The following is a 17,632-nucleotide window of genomic DNA, read 5'->3' as shown; positions in this document are numbered from 1 at the left end:
ACACTGTACCTCCACCTCAAACCCTACCTCTTACATGTGGGCATCTATTACAATCTGAACATGGCCCCCTCTCTTTGAGAGCCCTATGTAAACGTAATTTAAATCAGAAATACTTTCCTATGGTTAGTTAAGAAATGTAATGTGAATTCCTTGGTAAATCTCACCTTAAATAATAGTGTGCTCCTTTTGTACACTTAGAGCATATTCTTATTTTCATAACTTTGATTCACATGCCACTGAATAAAAGTACAGTGTATGTAAAAGTGTTTATAAAAGTAGTAACATTTGTTAAATACTCAGGGAAAGACTAGGCAGCTAAAAAACAGGGTCCTAAAAAAGTACTTTATCTTTGGCACAGAGAAAGTAGTTTTAGACAGCCACCTCCCTCTGACATAGCAAATGGAAGAGACTAGAACCAGTTTAGGACTTCCATAAACTAAAGGATGATAACTCTCCTGCTGCAGTCCTCAGCCTCAGAATATTCCTTAGTAACAGCGGGTATGCAATGGTCCTACCAAAGACAAGGGGAAACAGCCACCATAGGGGGTGGTCTAATATACCACACGACCCTAGATACCTGGGTAGGAGCAACATTATGATTTGAAGATACTCAGGTTTGGCTATTTCACCAGGCAGTTACCCTCCGCAGCTGCTTTATCAACAGGAAAAAACTTTCCTGCTCCTGCTAAGATGGGTGTAACCACTGAGATAATTTTCAAAAGTAATAAAAATTTATCTTGGGAATTTTCCCCATTTCTTTCCTTTTCTTTTTCTTCCTTTCTTTTTTAAAATTTTTTGCCCTTTTGACATCTCAAGTCCAGAATCCATGAAGCTCCATCTTTAAAGTGCTCAGTACCCTCATAGTGAATTTTGGCTATATAAAATCACACACTCTAGCAGCCTATCTGGGCCAAACACCTCTAGATTACCCATCATCCCATTGCTACAGCATGCCAAAACAATCTACCACTTATTAGTTCTTTTCCAGGAATGTCACACTAGCATTGTCTTTGCAGTGTAGAAGGTAACTACCTGAGGCTGTACCAGGCTCACTGCTGAAAATTCAGCTGTCACCACCAAGTACAAATCATCATAACCATTCAACTAAAAGGAGCTGAAGGAAATAGGAAGGACTGAAAGGGGGGAAAATGTAAGTTCACCAAAAGTCATTTAGTCATTTTCTGTACTTGATAAAATAAAGTACCAAATACTCTATCAATTCTCCAGGGAAAAGTAAAAATGTAAGCATACCTTAAAACCAATGGCACTTACTTATTATTTTTGTTTTGATTTTGGAGGCAAGAGAAACATTCAGCTTAGCAGTCTTTGACATTCTTTTGTCTTTCACATGTTTCTTAATTCCTGAGGAAAGAAGTGATCCACTTTCCCTCACTGGGTACTCCATCACTGAAGAAAAAAAAGAAGAGAAAAGGAAGGAAGGAAGGAAGAAAGGAAGGCAGACAGGCAGGCAGTTATAGTATTGATTAATAAAGGAAAAAAGTATAACTGATAAGTACATTCTAAAAATAACAATCATGACAAGTCATATAATTTGTCTACACATTAGTATTTATAAAACCCTTCATATAAAATCTGAAAGTATGAATGTAATCAAAAGTGGTTTAAAGTAGAATCCAAAAAAGGTAAATGATTTTTTCCCTCATTTAAACCTGTATTATATCAACATGCCAGGATCTAGCCTAAGCTGGGGACAGGAAAGGAAAATGGTTAAGAATGCATAATCCAATGGGGGTACAGGCACTTGTTGATACAATGTACAAAGAGTAACCTTAGAGATATGCACAGAAGAGATATGTCTAACCATATTTCGGGAGTGAGGTTGGAGGAGTACGCAGGAAATCTTAAATTCCTCTATTTGTCTATCAGAGTTATGGTTTATTTGACTTTAAAGTCTAATAGTGAAAACAAGAAGACAATCACATTATGACAAGAATAATGACTATAATACACAATGCATAGAAAGTGATTAACTCTGCCTGAGCCATAAAAAAGGATCAGAAAAGATTTTACTTAGAAAATACAACAGATGTTAAGCCATGTACTTGGACAAGACCAACCTCCCAAGCCCCCATCCCCTTCGCCAAGCTTCCTTGCCTCTATCTGCAGGGATCTAGAAGAATCCCTGTCACCTGCACTGGCCAAACCCCCAATGCTCAGCCTCTCCACCACAAACTACCTATTGAGTCCAAGGGACTAATCTCCCTCTGTCCTCTTGTCAATCACCACAGGAACCCCCAGACTCACAGGTCACTCTTACCTCCCTTACCTAATCTCCCTCCAGCTCTGAAAATCCCTCATTTGGTCCTGCAGTGGGTGAAAAATGGTCAGCCAAAGACAACAAGTCCTAATCCGTGCCATTGTAAATCTAATGTGGAAAAAAGGGTCCTTACAGATGTGATGGAGGAGCTAATGATGGGGAGATTATTCTGGATTATCTAGGTAGGCCCAAATGCCCTCAGTGGTAGGTACCCTTACAAGAAAGAGGCAGATACTGAAGTGATGTGGACAGAAGCCAAGGATTGCCAGCATCCACCAGCCGCTGAAAGAGGCAAGGAATGAATTTGCCTTTAGAGCCTCTGGAATGAATGCGGCCCTGCAGTCACTTTGATTTCAGCTCGGTGATACTGAATTTAGACTTTTGGCCTCCAGAACTGTGGAAAAATAAATTTTTGTTGTTTTAAGCCACCCCATTTGTGGTAATTTTTTCACCTCGGTCACAGGAAATGAATAGTTTCCATCTCTCACCCTTGCCCAACTCATGAAGTCCTCTGGAATTCACAATCGATCAAAACCTCGAGCCTCAATTTCCTCCCTGAGCAGTCCTCGCATCTTCTTGAACCAGCATCTCCCAGGACGATGCAGATTCTACAGTTCCTTTAGGCAGTGGCTCTTTTATCTCCCATGGCCCTCCCTCTGGAAGGATAGCACCAAGTTCATACTTGCAGACCATTTGTTCCCCATTTCCCTAAAAAAAGTCCCCAGTCTTGAATATAATGTCATTAGGCTCTATGACCCCCTTACCCCTCAGTGCTGTTGTCAACGTCAACTCTCCTGGGTCACTCCTCTTAAGAGCTGGTAACTTCTTACCCTCACTCACTATTGCTCTCCCAGGGCACTGAAGCAACCTGTAGAGGACTATCTCAAAACCCCAAATGCAATTACCTACTCACTATCGTCTGTATTCGTCCATCTGTCCTCTCTCACATTATGATGGGGGAACTCCCTGTCCTTCCATCCGAGGCCAAGCTTGCCTTACTCAGACAGATTACTCACTCCTACACTGGATCTCATGCCTTCCTGCCTCCTCAAAGGCATCACTCCAACAACTCCCTCCTCTACACCATCAATTTTTTCCTTTTCCACTGGATCATTCCCATCAACATACAGACATACTGCTACTTCCTTCATCTTAAAAAACCCTCACTTGTTCCCACTTCATCCTCAGACTACCTTTGCATTTCTCTGTAGCCCTTTACAGCAAAAACTCCTTGAAAGAACAGTCTATATTCAGTTTCCAGTTCCCTTGCAAACCTACTTCACTCTGGCTTTCACTCTGACTTCCCCACCAAAACTGCTTTCACCAAACTTTCTAGTGACCTCCACACTGCTGAATCTAATGGTCAATTCTTAGGCCTCACCCAACTTGATATATCAGCAGCATTTGATATGGTTAATTTCTTCTTCCCCCTCAAAAACTATCTTTCTTTGGCATACAGGACACCAGACTCATGGGTTTTTTCCTCCCTACCTAACTAGCTGCTCCTTTTCAGTCTCATACAAATTCTTCCAAGTTATAATAGGTTCTCTTCTTGGATTGCTTCTCTATCTACACTCACTCCTTTGGCGACTTCACAGTCATAGTTAAAATACCACCTGGCCAAAAACTCAAAAATCCTTAGTTTGGATCTCTTTCCTGAATTTCCCTGAAGTCACAGTTGTCTACTTACAACTCCACTTGGATAAGTAAACTGAGCATAGCAAACTTAAATTGTCCAAACCTGCTTCACTCAGAGCTGTCCCATTTCAGTTAATGGCAACTCCATCCTTCCAGTTGCACTGGCCAAAAATCTCGCATCCCAATCTACCTTCATAATACACTTAGAATCTGACCACTTTTTCTGTACCTCAATGCCACCAACCTAAAATAAGGCACTAATACATCTCACCTGAATTATGGCAATAGCCTCTTACCCCTTACTTTCACCTCTGCCCTCACTGCCATGTATTTATTAGACTATACAGTCTAAAATTCCTCAATGGTTCCCATTTTTCTCAGAGTAAAAAAAAAGTCTTTACAATGGTCTAAAGTCCCTCTGCCATCTCCTCTTCTTTCTATTTCTCTAATTTAAACTCCTCTTTCTCTCCCTTAGCTCATTCCTTTCAGGACACACTGGCCACCAAGACCTCACTACTTCTGGCACATGTCAGGCATTCTTCAACCTCAGGTCCTTTGTACTGGTTATTCTTTACAGAGAAACCTCTTCTTTCAGATACACAAATGGCTCATTCACTTTCCTCCTTCAAGTCTTTGTTCAAAAGTCACCTTCTCAGTGAGGCCATGCAAAATTGTAGCTCCTTCCCCCAGCATGTCAGATAGCTCTTACACTTCTCTATTTTCTCCCCATAACATTTATTTTAATTATATTTTATTGATTATGCTATTACAGTTGTTCCAATTTTTCCTCCATTCCCCCCCTCCACCCAGTACTCCCCACTCCCTCAGGCAGTCCCCACACCATTGTTCATGCCCATGGGTCATGCATATAAGTTCTTCAGCTACTCCATTTCCTACACTGTATTTTACATCCCCATGACTATTCCGTAACTACCTATTTGTACAAATAGGTAGTCCCCTTACATCTTCACCCATTTTCCCATACCCATCTCCCATCTGACAACCAATAAGAAGAAGAAGAAGAAGAAAAAATCCAAAAAACTGAGGATAATGCAAGCAGGCTCTGGGACAACTTCAAGGGTTCCAACATTTGTATCATAGGGTTGCCAGGAGGAAAAGAGAAACAGCAAGAAATTGGACATCTATTTGAAAAAATAATGAAAGAAAACTTCCTTAATCTGGTGAAGGAAATAGACATGCAAGTCTAGGAAGCACAGAGTCCCAAACAAGATGTTTGCAAAGAGGCCCACTCCAAGACACATCATAATTAAAATGCTAATGGTTAAAGATAAAGAGAGAATCTTAAAAACAGCAAGAGAAAAGCAGTTATTTACCTACAGGAGAATTCCCATAAGACCATCAGCTGATTTCTCAAAACTTTGCAGGCTAGCAGCCATTGGCAAGAAGTGTTCAAAGTCATGAAAAGCAGGTACCTACAACCTAGATCGCTCTACCTGGCAAAGATATCATTTAGAATCGAAGGGCAGATAAAGAGCTTCCCAAACAAGAAAAAACTAAAGGAGTCATCATTACCAAGCCATTATTATATGAAATGTTAAAGGGACTTATTTGAGCAAAAGAAGATAAAAACTATGAAAAATAAAATAGCAATAAATACATATAAAAAAATTGAATCTGAAAACAAACTAAGCAAACAAGACAGGGTTGTGGATAGAGAGCGTTTTGATGTTTCCCATAGCATTTAAATCACTATCTAATATACTATAAAATTTAATTATTGTCTGTCTTCCCTAACTAGAGTTTGAGTTCCCCATTTTAAGCTCCATAAGTTCTGTCCTATTTACTGGTATGTTGCCCAAGTCATAGAACAGTACCTGGAAAATAACATAAACATAGTAAATACTTGTTGAATGTATAAATAAGTTTTAAAAACAAAGACTGTCAGGTATCAAGATTAGAAAGGGTATTCCAGAAAAAGGACTGGCATGTATAAATGCATGAAAATGAAACATTTAAGAAAATACAAGTGATCTCTTGATTCTGGAATATTAATAACCTATTTGTTTCCCTTTACTGAAAAACTCCTTTATTTTTTATTATTATTATTTTTTTTATCACAAATAGGCCTTTTTATTTGTCACCATTAAATGTCTGGATTTAAACAGATTCTTGGACTGGGGGCTCATATCCACTAGGTCATTCATCTTCACAGCCTGACTCATCCCAGGAGCTTTTCCAGAACTGTTACCTTCACCATGAAGCTCCATGAGTTTTCCCAATTCAAACTTGGGCTTCTTCAGAATTCTGACTTTTCTAACAAAGACATCATGAAGTGGATAAATAGATTGGCAAGCCTTTTCTATGTCTTTCTCAGTGCTATCTGGGATCAATTTATCAACCACTTCTTTCAAGTCATTTGTCTGCACCTCTCGGATCATGCTTTCGATCATTATCTTCTGTATTTGGCAGACCTGTTGATGCTGAGCATAATAGGTCTTCCAAATCTGACTGTTGTGTTTTTTCGTAAAACCAACACAGAACAGATGAAGCAAATACCCATCAATCCATCAATAGTCTTGACATTAACATGAGCTTCAATCATGGTCTGCCATTTTTTGACCTCGGGGGCACATTTTGTCATGGGTAAGATCCATGCAATGGAAATTAGGGAGTTTTTGCCTTGAACATCCTCAGTAATTAGCTTGAATTTTCAAAATGCAACTTCATCATTCTGTAGATCAGCTAGGCTCACTTACACAGAGCCCTTCAGACCATCTGTGGCGATTTTGGTTCCTTGAGTTCTCGTGACTAGTGTTTTTCCAATATTTCTTATATTGAACATAGCTGGTACTTTTGCATCACACCAATCTTTCTTAGAAAATGGATCAACCACTTTCTTCTTTGTTCCCTTTTTGCCACCTTTTGTCAGGTGCTTATTCTTACCCACTGCCATGATGCTACTCAAAGAGGCAAAAGGGCTGCAAAACTCCTTTAAAGAGTTGTCCTTACTTGCTGTCTCCAATTCATTCCCTTCCATTCTCTTGATCTACTCCAAACAACTTTTTGCTTTCACCACTACTATATGCAAATTGATCACTAAAATAATTAAATTGCTGTGTTGCTAATCAAATACACTAGTCAATGTCCATTTCTCATTTCACTTGATCTATGTGCAGTATTTAATATCTGAACTTTCTCTCCTTGAAATACTTTCTTCAGCCGGCTTCTAAAACACCATATTCTCCTGTGTTTTCTCCTTTCTTATCAACCACTTCTTCTAAGTCTCTTCTGCTGCTTATTCTTCAGCTCTTGGAACCTCTTACTTTTAGAGTGTCCCAGAGCTCAGTCCTTGAGTCTCATCTATTTTCTATCTACATATGTTCCCTTGGGGCTATTATCCAGTATCCTTGCTTTTAAATCTAAATGCTGGTGACTTGCAAATTTACAGCCCCAGTCAACTCCAGACGTTTTAATCCAGTTGCCCACACCTCCTCTCCAACTTGGATGGCTAATATGCACCTCAAATTTAGCATGTCCTAATTCACCCCCATCCCTACCCAAAGCCACTCCACTTTGTTCTCTCCACCTCACTTAATGGCCAACTCCAACCTTCTAGTTGTTCAGGTCAGAAACCTCTTCTCTCACGTCCCCCATGTACTCTATCATCAGCCATGCTGGTCTGACTTTCACAACATTGCCACATGAACCACTTACCACGATTTCTACTGATAGGATCCTTTTAAAACTTAAGTAAATTCATTCACTCCTCTGTTAAAACCTGCCCACCCCCCTCCGCCACCCATGGCTCACTCAACAGCATCATAATCCTTGCAGTGGCCTATACAGCACACAATTTGATTCTTCTCCCTTTCCCCAATTCTCCATCAGCACCTCTCTGACCTCTACCACCTTTTCTTCTGCACACTAAGCTCCAGCCACACTGGTCACCTTGATAAGCTCCCACTGCAGAACCTTTGTATTCTTTTTTTTTTCCCTTTGTCTCACTCTTCTTTCAAATAATCACAGAATATGCTCACTTCAAGTCTTTGTTCAAATGTCACTTTCTCAGTGAGCCTTCCCAGACCAAACTATTTAAAATTGCTCACCTGACCCCATTTCACTTCTTGTTTCTTTTTCATCATTGACTTAATGTCCAACATAAAATTACACAATTTTCTTATTTAATTTATTGTATGTCTTCTACAAAAATGTAAGTTCTATAAGGCATACCACATTTTGTCACATATAATGTGCAGTTTTTTGCCCAAAATTTTTAGGGAAAAATAAGGATGTGCATTATGCAGTGGTGGTACTAATTCCCACATATAATGTGAATTATACGCATTATGCGTGGGAATTAGTACTAAAATGTGGGTGCATATTATACACAGGAGTGCATTATACAGAGCAAAAATAGGGTAGATTTTTGTTAAATTTGTTTGTTTCTGTACCCTCAATGTCTAGAAGAGTGTCTGGCACATTGCAACTACAGAATAAACATTTGTTGAAGAAATGGCTATAGATAAAAAAATTTTTTAATAGTAAAAACTGCTCAATATTGGAATCAGTCTCCTTTGAAAGTGTTGAGCAGATGTTGAGAAATAGCAAGTAAATAATGGTAAGATTGTTTTACAAGAAATTTCTCAAAGGGGAAGAAATAGAACCTGGAACCTTCCTTAGTGAAGACTCAAAAGAAACTTTAAGTAAAATCAAAGATCACCATCCATTATAAATAGTAGAACACAGGCACACACAGAAACTCTCTGCAAATTGCTGCATTTGCACACCTGAAAGGGATCCTAACATAGAGAACTCTTGTCCATTTCCAAAAAATCCAGTCAGAAAGATCAAATCTCATTTTACTATTTAGGAAACCACAGCTTAACAGTCCACCCCAATAAATTGGTTCTTAGTTCCTTAATCAATAAATGGCACTATCACTCACCCACTCAAATGCTCATGGCAGAATCACAGAGCCTTCGTTAACACTGCCCTATCAACTTCCACATTGATAACCTGACCAAGTAACACTCTAGGGGCCAAAGCCAGGCCCTTCGAGTACCATTCCAGGGTGACTTACCATACAGAGATTGAGGTATTATAGATTGTGGCTGGACTATGCTGGAGTCTCAGTTCCAACATTTCATAGCTATGTGATCTTAATATCTCCAAGTCTCGATTTCCAGACTTAGAAAATTATAGAAAATAAGGGCACCTCATTCTGGGGAATAAATGGACCGATGTATACAGTGCCTACTATTGGATCTGGGGCCCCGACAACACTCACTATCACCATCCAATTATTATTACTCAGTCGCTGCTGTTTGGCCAGCATCTCAGCTATCTCTAAGTCAGAAATACTCAGTTTCACATCCAATTTTCCTGAATTGGATCCCTCACGCACAAAAACCACTGTCCCTATTCCCTACAGAAATACTACCTGTATGTACCTCAAGACTCAGTTCTAGTTCTTGCCGGACTCCCATCACTCCTTAGCTTCAGCTAGCCTCCCCTCTAAATGAGGGCTTCAAAAGACAGGGCTCCTTTAAGAACTTAGGTTAAGCAGCCTCTAAGGTTCATTCAGCATATATTTATAATTGAGCGCTCACAACAAGCTAGATACTCTTCTACAGTCGGGCGGTAGAGCAGTCCAAGCGGCAGAAATCCCTTCCTTCAGGGAGCTGACCTTCTAACTGGCGGCTAGTCCCCTTCAGCCAGCCGGACGTTCAAATCCCAGGGACAAGAGGCAGCGACTTAGATGCAAACCAGGTACCCCTCAAACGAGGCCGGCGGAGCCGGGCCTGGGGCCACGGGTAGGAAAGCCGTGAGGCGGACAGTGGGCGTGACCGCGGGTCGCGCGGGGCTCGGCGGACCCAAGACTCAGGAGGGCAATGGCAGGAGGCTCGGCCCTGGAAAGGCAAGGATCATGCCAGACACACCAAAAGTCACAGGTCACGGACTTACCGCTTTCTCAGCGTGGGGTCACCACCACCAAGCTCCCGGAGCCCCGCGCCCTCGGCCAAAGCTCCAGTTTGAATTCCGGAGCCGTTAGCGGTTGCCACAAAAGCCAATCAGGTTCCAAGAAGGCGGCTCGGGGGAGTGCTATTACCAGGAAGTTGGAGGTGGAAAGGGCGGGACCTCAAGGAGGCCGGGGGTGGGGGCGTGGCCAGGAATGCCCCGAGGACGCAGCCTGGGGGGGAAGGGACGCCCAGCGGGTTCGTAATGGGTGGTTGCGCGGTCCTCTGATCCGCTGCTGAGAAAGGAAACGATCTTTTGAGGAAATTACCTCCGTCGACCAGATGTCTAAAAGGCTTGACAGCTACCTAAAATCAGTTGAAAAGCTTTTGTTGTTTATAACACAACTATGAGACTGCCCGCCCACATCCTTACCATTTCTTGTGTCTTTGCCCTATAATGCCAACACCGTTACTTTTCATTTAAAAGCTCTCTCCATTTTTCTTTTAACTTTGTGAGGAAGAAGCATCAATGAAGTTTCGTTCGAAATCACAGATCTCATCAATATTTAGGTGTTTTTAAAGGTATGTTTTAGCTAAATATACAAGAATGGCGTTTTCCATTAGACAAACTGCACATATGCAATATGATACATCTAATGTGTTCTGTGTAATATATGTTGCACATCTGTTATTATGTAGTTTCCTTATTTGTAAAATGGAGGTTAATAACAGCATCCAATATATTTTTATGATGGTTGCAGTCAACAGATCCCTTTGTTCAAATACATTAATATTGCTTTCTTCCTGACTCATTTTGTAGCGACAACTTCAAAAGCAAAACAAATGGAAAAAGGGAGACAGCAGTCAGAGATAGGCGAGAAGTTAAAAATTATATATATGTATATGTAGTTTATGTATGTATACCAGGCAGGACCCAAAACAACTCCGGATTATCTTTTGGAAGGCCGTCTCCTTGTAGTGCAGGCTTCTGCTGCCAGGTGAGTGTTCTAGGAACCCATCTGCATCAGTGTACCAGCTAGCCTTGTTGTGAGAGCCTGTGTTGGGCCTCAGTGAATTTTTTTTGAAGATTCTTTCAACACCTTAGCCCATTTCTTGATGGGTGATTTTTGAGCACACCTACCACATCACACTGAACATTCAGCAGTTTTTGACCAAAAATGGAATGACCCCCCCCATGCCCCACTCTCCCGTCCACCCGATCTTACCCCAAGTGCCTTTTTTTTGTTTCCCCAGATGAAAAAAGTCCTCAAAGGGAAACATTTTGCCCATGTAGAAGAGGTGAGACAAAAAACAGAAATACTAAAAGGCATCAAAACCTATGAGTTCAAAAAATGTTTTGAGCAGTGGGAAAAAAGTCCCGATAGGTGTATCACATGGAATGGAGAGAACATTGAAGGTGACATTGAACATTGTCAGGTGAAGGTGAACATTGTCCCCAGCAGAGACAAACTCGACTGCTATGCCATCAAGTTCCCCTGACTATGGAGTCAGCCATGAAGAAGACAGAAGACATCAATACTCTTGTGTTCATGATGGATGTCAAGGCCAACAAAGCACCAGAGCAACAGAGCTTGGCCAAGGTCAACGCCTTGATCAGATATGATGGAGAGAAGAAGGCATATATTGGACTGGCTCCTGACTATGATGCTTTGTATGTTGCCAACAAATTGGGATCACCTAAAATGAATCTAGCTGGCAAATTCTAACTATAAAAATTTTATGCTGTAAAAAGAAATAATTGATTATACACTGATGCAGTCAATTTTATATAGCCAGTATTTTGTTCATTTGGGGACTTCTGAGAACCACAGCTTTCTGTTTTTAGAATCCAGGAAAATAAAGCAAAACATAATCCAGAATTAGACCATTTAGTCTAATATATTGCATGATCAGTCTCCAAAGAGATCTACATAAGTTTTGTGTAAGTAGAAAAGTATTTATTTGGGGCCAGCTGCTAAAATTACAGTAATTAATACAGTAAAAACGTCAATAATAGTGACTTTGAATGTGATATACTGGTTATAGAAATGTCTGGTTATCTAGGGGTTAACTATCACTATCTCATGTTTGCCCCGCCTGACACATTAAATGCTCAATAAATGTTATATGTTTTTTTAAGTGAACCATGTCATAGCACTGCCATGTAGTGGTTATTGAAATTAGCCAGGTCACTTAATCGCTGAGCTTCTGTTTCCTCAGTTGTAAAATGGAGGTTAATATTAGCATGCAATGTATTTTTATGATGGTTCTAATCAACAGATCCCTTTGTTCAAATACATTAGTATTGCTTTCTTTTTGACTCATTTTGTAGCTACAGCTTCAAAAGCAAAACAAATAGAAAAAGAGGCAGGGGAGTTAGAGGTAGGAAAGATGTTAAAAATTTTATCAGGGCATGCATACCAACATCTCTTTTTTTAAAGTGCTGATTACCCTACCTCAGAGCAGTTCAGAGAATTTAATGAACCAAGGGATTTTTTAAACTATAAAATTTCTTGAAAATGTAAATTCTAATCATATACAACCATAAACTTAAAATGTATAATTAATTGGGCTGAATTTAACCTGATCTCATGTTGCTTTCAGGTCATTTGCCTCTTGATCTAATGGATAGAGACAGGAGCTTTGCACTAAGAGTGTGAAGGTGCAGTTAGTTGTGTCTTGAATACACATTATCTATTGTTTTTGTTTGAAGCTCCTTATCCATAATAAACCAGTCAAATTAAATGAGCTCACGGTTCTGTCGTGATACTCTTCTGCAGAAGGCACTGATTTTGCTTTTATCCCTTCATTTTCTTTTATTCTTAGACTCATTAGTTTCCTGTTCCTCTGCCTAAAGGTAGATTCCAGTCAATTAAAATTTGATTATCCCGACCCACATTCCCCAAACAAATAAAGGGGTAGAGGGAAACAAAGAAGAGGAAGGCTAACTGCCAAACAACACAACAGCAAATCTTCTTTAACATCTCAGCATTACTAAAACAAGAATCACCCAAGAAAAATCATCCCTAAGTAGAAGGCAAATAAGAAGATACACTATAAATCAATACACTAATAAAACAAAGTAGAAATAGTATGCTTATTAAACCATCTGACCTGATCACCTCTATTGGTCTGGCAGGTTGATTTGCACCAAGCAACCTAGGCTGATAGAAGCAGAAAAGGACAATGGGTAGTTTAAAGCATTTCTGGAGAGGATAGAGATATGGGCTTGAAATCAAGCAGGAACAAGGGGAGCTTGGCAGCATATGAGGACCAAGGACCAAGCCACAGCCGTGTCACCAGTATAGCCTGTGTATAGAGCAAGAACACAGGCAGAGCAGACTTTTTCAACACCTTTTGGCAATCCAATATGGAGTCACTGTCAGCCATTACATTTATGTCAAATGGCAATATGTCCAAGACTGGGGTAATGGGGTGTAACGGAATGCCCTTGGAAGGGGCCCTGAACACCCCAAACCATAAGTTCAGACACTCAGATAAGAACTCCATCTGGATACTGGTATGAGTGGGACCACTGCCTGTCACAGGCCGTAAGAACTTAGAGCTCAGACTGTTCAACGCTCCAGCTTGGCTGCCTCACCAGTCATGCTCAGAGTCCAACAGGAATTTCACTCCATCAGGTGTATGCTGTCACTGCAGCTGCCTGGCTTGAGACTGACACCCAACTCTCGATCCACAGCCACACCAGTGACCAAAACTTTGTGCCGGTGGCTTGCTCTGCTGCTTCTACAAGGTCCCCCTGCCTGGGTGTAACCTATTGTAACTTTTTTGACTTATTTGGGAGGTCTCCACTAGTAAACCTGGTGTTATGGAAAGACACAAACATGCATGAGGTGACTCCTTTCGGGGATGCTCTCTTGCTCATGACAGCCTGTGATGATGCCACTGATCTTGCACAGCCAGCAGTGGCCCTACAAACTCACGTGAAGAGAAAAATGGAGCAGAGAGAGATGCAGTGACACGCTCAGGAATGTCAACAGTTACCAGAAGCTAGTAGAGGCAAGGGACAGGTTTCCCCTAGAACCTTCAGAGCCAATGGTGACAACTGACAACTTGATTCTGGACTTCTGGCCACCAGAATTGTGAGATGCTTGTAATAAGTTTCTCCTTTTGTAAGCCACTCAGCTTGTGGCAATCTGCTACAGCAGCCTCAGGAAACTAACAAGCATCTTGAAAGATGAGAACCGCAGTGTGTGAAAAGGAGCATTTTATTTTGAGAGAAGGGTGGGATAAAGACGATAACATGGAAAAAATGGCAAAATTTTCTGACAAATAGTTCAGTTCAGGTATAATGTAAATATAGAGGGCTAGGTGGGAAGGGAGGGATGGGGCAGTTATTTGGCAATGTGGACACAGTTACGTTTTTGATCAGAAAAGGGACATAATCTGGGCTATGCTGAAGATATAGATATATAGACATAAATATAGATATAGATATCTACCAGCTTGTGGAAAGTCTTCCAGACTTACTAGAATAATTTACAGACAGTCTATATAATCTCTACTCAGCTCCCAACATGGGATTGTATTTAAATATTTATATATATATATTTAGAATTTTTATTTTGAAATACATTTATTTTAATGTTATAATACTTCTTTAAAGGTTTATTTTTTATTCTCATTTGAGAGAGAGAGAGCAAGAGAGAGAGCAAGAGTGAGAGCGAGAGCGAGAGAGAGAGAGAGGGAAACATCAACATGAGAGAGAAACAGTGATCTGTTGCCTCCTACACGTACCCCAACCAGGCATGTGATCAGGAATCCCACCGGCAACTTTTCAGTGTATGGGATGATGCTCCAATCAACTGAGCCACACTGGCCAGGGCTTATTACAATATTTTTTATTTTGACAATTTCAGTCTTTATAGACTCCTTTAAACTGGAAAAGTTACATAGTCTTTTTGTCTTTCATGACCTTAATATTTTTTAAGCATATAGACCAACTATATTATAATGCCCCTCTATTTGGGGCATTGCAAATTTCTTCCTAACATTTCTTCAGCATTATATTCAGGTTTTTATTTTGGGCAAAAGTGCTAGGGAAGTGATGCTTAGTTGTTCTCAATATATCGTATCAGGAGCACATATTATTGGTTTGTACCTTTACTGATGACGTCAAATTTGACCACTTGATTAAGGTGGTGTTGCCAGGTTTCTCCACTGTAGAATTACTATTATTTCCTTTATAATTAGTAAAAATCTTGAGGGGAGGACATGTTGAGTGTATGTAGCTATTCTGCCTCTAATCAAATTTTTCACGCACTGGTTTTAACATCTGTTGATGTACCTTGCCTGAGTCAATTATTGCTGTGATAGTTGCCAAATGGTGATCTTTCTAATTTGTCATTTCTTTTACATTTATTGGTTGGCAAGAACTTTCCTCCCCACACGTATCTATTTATCTACCTACCTATCTATCATTATGGACTCATCTGTCAGTATCTATCATCATCTATCAGTATTTATCACTATGGACTTATGATTCTTATTTTATTCAATAGATTATACTCTGTTACTATCATACTTAATATTGATGAGCAAATTGTCTCATATTTCATGAATGGTAGCCCTTTCAAGATGATTCCTGTATCCCTTTGTTGGTTCCCACCATTCATTGGATACTTCCTTACTTTCTGGAGCAGCAAGATATTTATGGCTCCTTTCATACTTTCTCAGCCACAGCCCTGGGATCAGTCAATCAGCTATTTCACCATGAAGCTCTGGTTTCTTTCACTGGAGAGTAGGAGAGAATGGGTTTAGAAACTAAAATCTGGGCATTTAGTATACCCATTGCTACTGGGGTGTCATTAGTTCTAGGTTTTCTCAGAGGACAGAGCTGGAAAATCTATGTACATTTATATATACATACGTAAATATAAACAACACATTTCTCTATCATTTCTCTATCACCTATATATCTATCTATCTACTTATCATTTATCTACTTTATAATTGTATTCACCCCAATATTTCCAATTCCAAACAAAAACCATAGGGTTCATTCTAGCATTTTCCTTTTCAATGTATGTAACTACTTCTCCAGCTGTGAACAATTTGATTCCTATTATGTATACTGTTGAGGACCACTTTGTGTGATATCGGAGACTGTAACCCCATGCAAGCAGGGCCTTGAGAAAAGCCTGTAAGTCTCAACCAGAACACCAGCAATGCAGGAGGCAGGCATGACCCAGTACTAATATAAGAGGGTGCAACCAGGGCTCCCCCAACAAAAGAAGGATTTTTAATGGGGTCCAGAACTCAGGGTGTCCAGGAAATATTTTAAAAATATGGGATGTCCTCACCCCCGAGGGTCTGCACTGGGGGATGGGACATGTGGAGCAGGGCCATTGAGAGTTGTTTTGCATAGCAGTGGTTTTGTAAATAACCTCAGGCATGGCCATTTAACATATCTATAAGTTTTAACTGGTTCCATGGATATGCTAAATAGCTGTGGTGGAGCTTTGAGTCAGGGGGATATGAGTGACTTCCACCCAGGATGTAACTAGGAGGCAACTCCCCTTGGTTACAGTGCCTGCATGAGAGCTTGGAGATGATTGGCTCCATGCCATGGGGCCACACCAGCCTAGACTTACTATAGCAGCCAAGAAAGGCTGGAAAAATATGGGAATGCTGGCGGGTGTAACTGATTGTGGGAGGAGTCAGAAATGGGGCTGCAGAGGAAGATTGGCACTGGGATTTAAAACTCAGGTGTGGCAGCCATGCTGGATGGTTGGGACCATGCAGCTTTGGCAAGAGTCAGGACCACATGGTTTTAGGGTGCTCCCTTTTGCCAGGTGGCTTGGGAAGCAGGAGAGACCTTGCTGGGAAGGAACAGGGTGAAAGGACTCTTGCTGGTAGGCCATGAGAAGGTGCCACATGGTTTTGGATTAATTGGAGATCGTGGTGGTGACACAGTTGGTGGTGCTGGGAACTGAGGGGCTACCTGAGCCACAAACTTCTACTTCTTTTCCTGGGATACGGTACCCTGGACTGGGCAGAGGGAGAAGGTAGGACTGTGTGCCCTACCTTCTGTGTGCCCTATGTTCTGTGTGCCCTACTTTGTGGGTATTCTAAAGGACTTGAGTATTTTAATGAAGACATTAAGCCATTACTCTAAGCCTGTATAACTTTTAAAATAAATAATTCCTATCATTTTCACCAATCTCTGGCATTGAGAGACGTCTTTCCCTGGCGGCAGGCAAGGCGAACCTAGCATGGTGGGGGGACCTCGGAGCACAAGTGGGGTCCTTTCGGTAATAGTATACCATTCCCCCCGCAGGTCTGTTCTATAATACTAATATGGAGGGTTCCCATGGGAAATCAGGCCTGAAGAATACATTGTACCCTTTGAAGCTTGTTTTGCTTTGTATAGCTCTGTTGATATAGACCAGATGTTTAAGTTCAGGGCATAAAGTGTGAACTCCTTATCTCATGAAACACGTCTTAAAGACTATCTGGCATCAGCAGGTCTAACAGACCCTGACCTGAGGCAGATCTCTGTGTTCCTTCAATTCTTATCTATAGATAATACCTGTTTTCTATAACTATAGCCTTTTGACATTGATTACTGACCCCAATAAAAGCCATTCCAGAGAAGGCTTGGGTCATTCTCCACTATAGAGACTTGCCACCCCCTTTCCCGCCAGAACAACAGATTGTATTCAGGATGACTCATTTCATCCATAACCAGGATGAATCCTCGGGACAGTGTTCTCCACAATTATTTATACTATATTTACTTTTTGCTCAGTCATAGAAAGTAATGTGAAAGCTAAAA

General features: G+C 40.7%; 1 protein-coding gene and 1 pseudogene across 2 annotated transcripts in view; both read right to left on the bottom strand.

Annotated features, from left to right (window-relative positions):
• Nucleotides 1-9,972, bottom strand: part of SGO2 (shugoshin 2) — a 38,355-nt gene extending 28,383 nt beyond the window's left edge. For both annotated transcript variants that reach the window (XM_045847559.1, XM_045847560.1), the window contains exons 1-2: nucleotides 9,842-9,972; nucleotides 1,273-1,407 (exon numbers count right to left, since the gene is read on the bottom strand). In XM_045847559.1, the coding sequence (XP_045703515.1) occupies nucleotides 1,273-1,405 (133 nt within the window). In that variant the 5' untranslated portion in view covers nucleotides 1,406-1,407; nucleotides 9,842-9,972. The remainder of the gene's footprint in view (nucleotides 1-1,272; nucleotides 1,408-9,841) is intronic.
• LOC123824429 lies at nucleotides 6,035-6,830 on the bottom strand (annotated as a pseudogene).
• Nucleotides 9,973-17,632: the final 7,660 nt, after the last annotated feature.

Source organism: Phyllostomus hastatus, unplaced genomic scaffold (genome assembly GCF_019186645.2).
Source record: "Phyllostomus hastatus isolate PE091 unplaced genomic scaffold, TTU_PhHast_1.1 phas_contig_57, whole genome shotgun sequence".
NCBI classification, from domain to species: Eukaryota; Metazoa; Chordata; class Mammalia; order Chiroptera; family Phyllostomidae; genus Phyllostomus; species Phyllostomus hastatus.
Note: the sequence above shows the minus strand (reverse complement) of the source record. Positions and strands in the feature narration are given on the sequence as shown.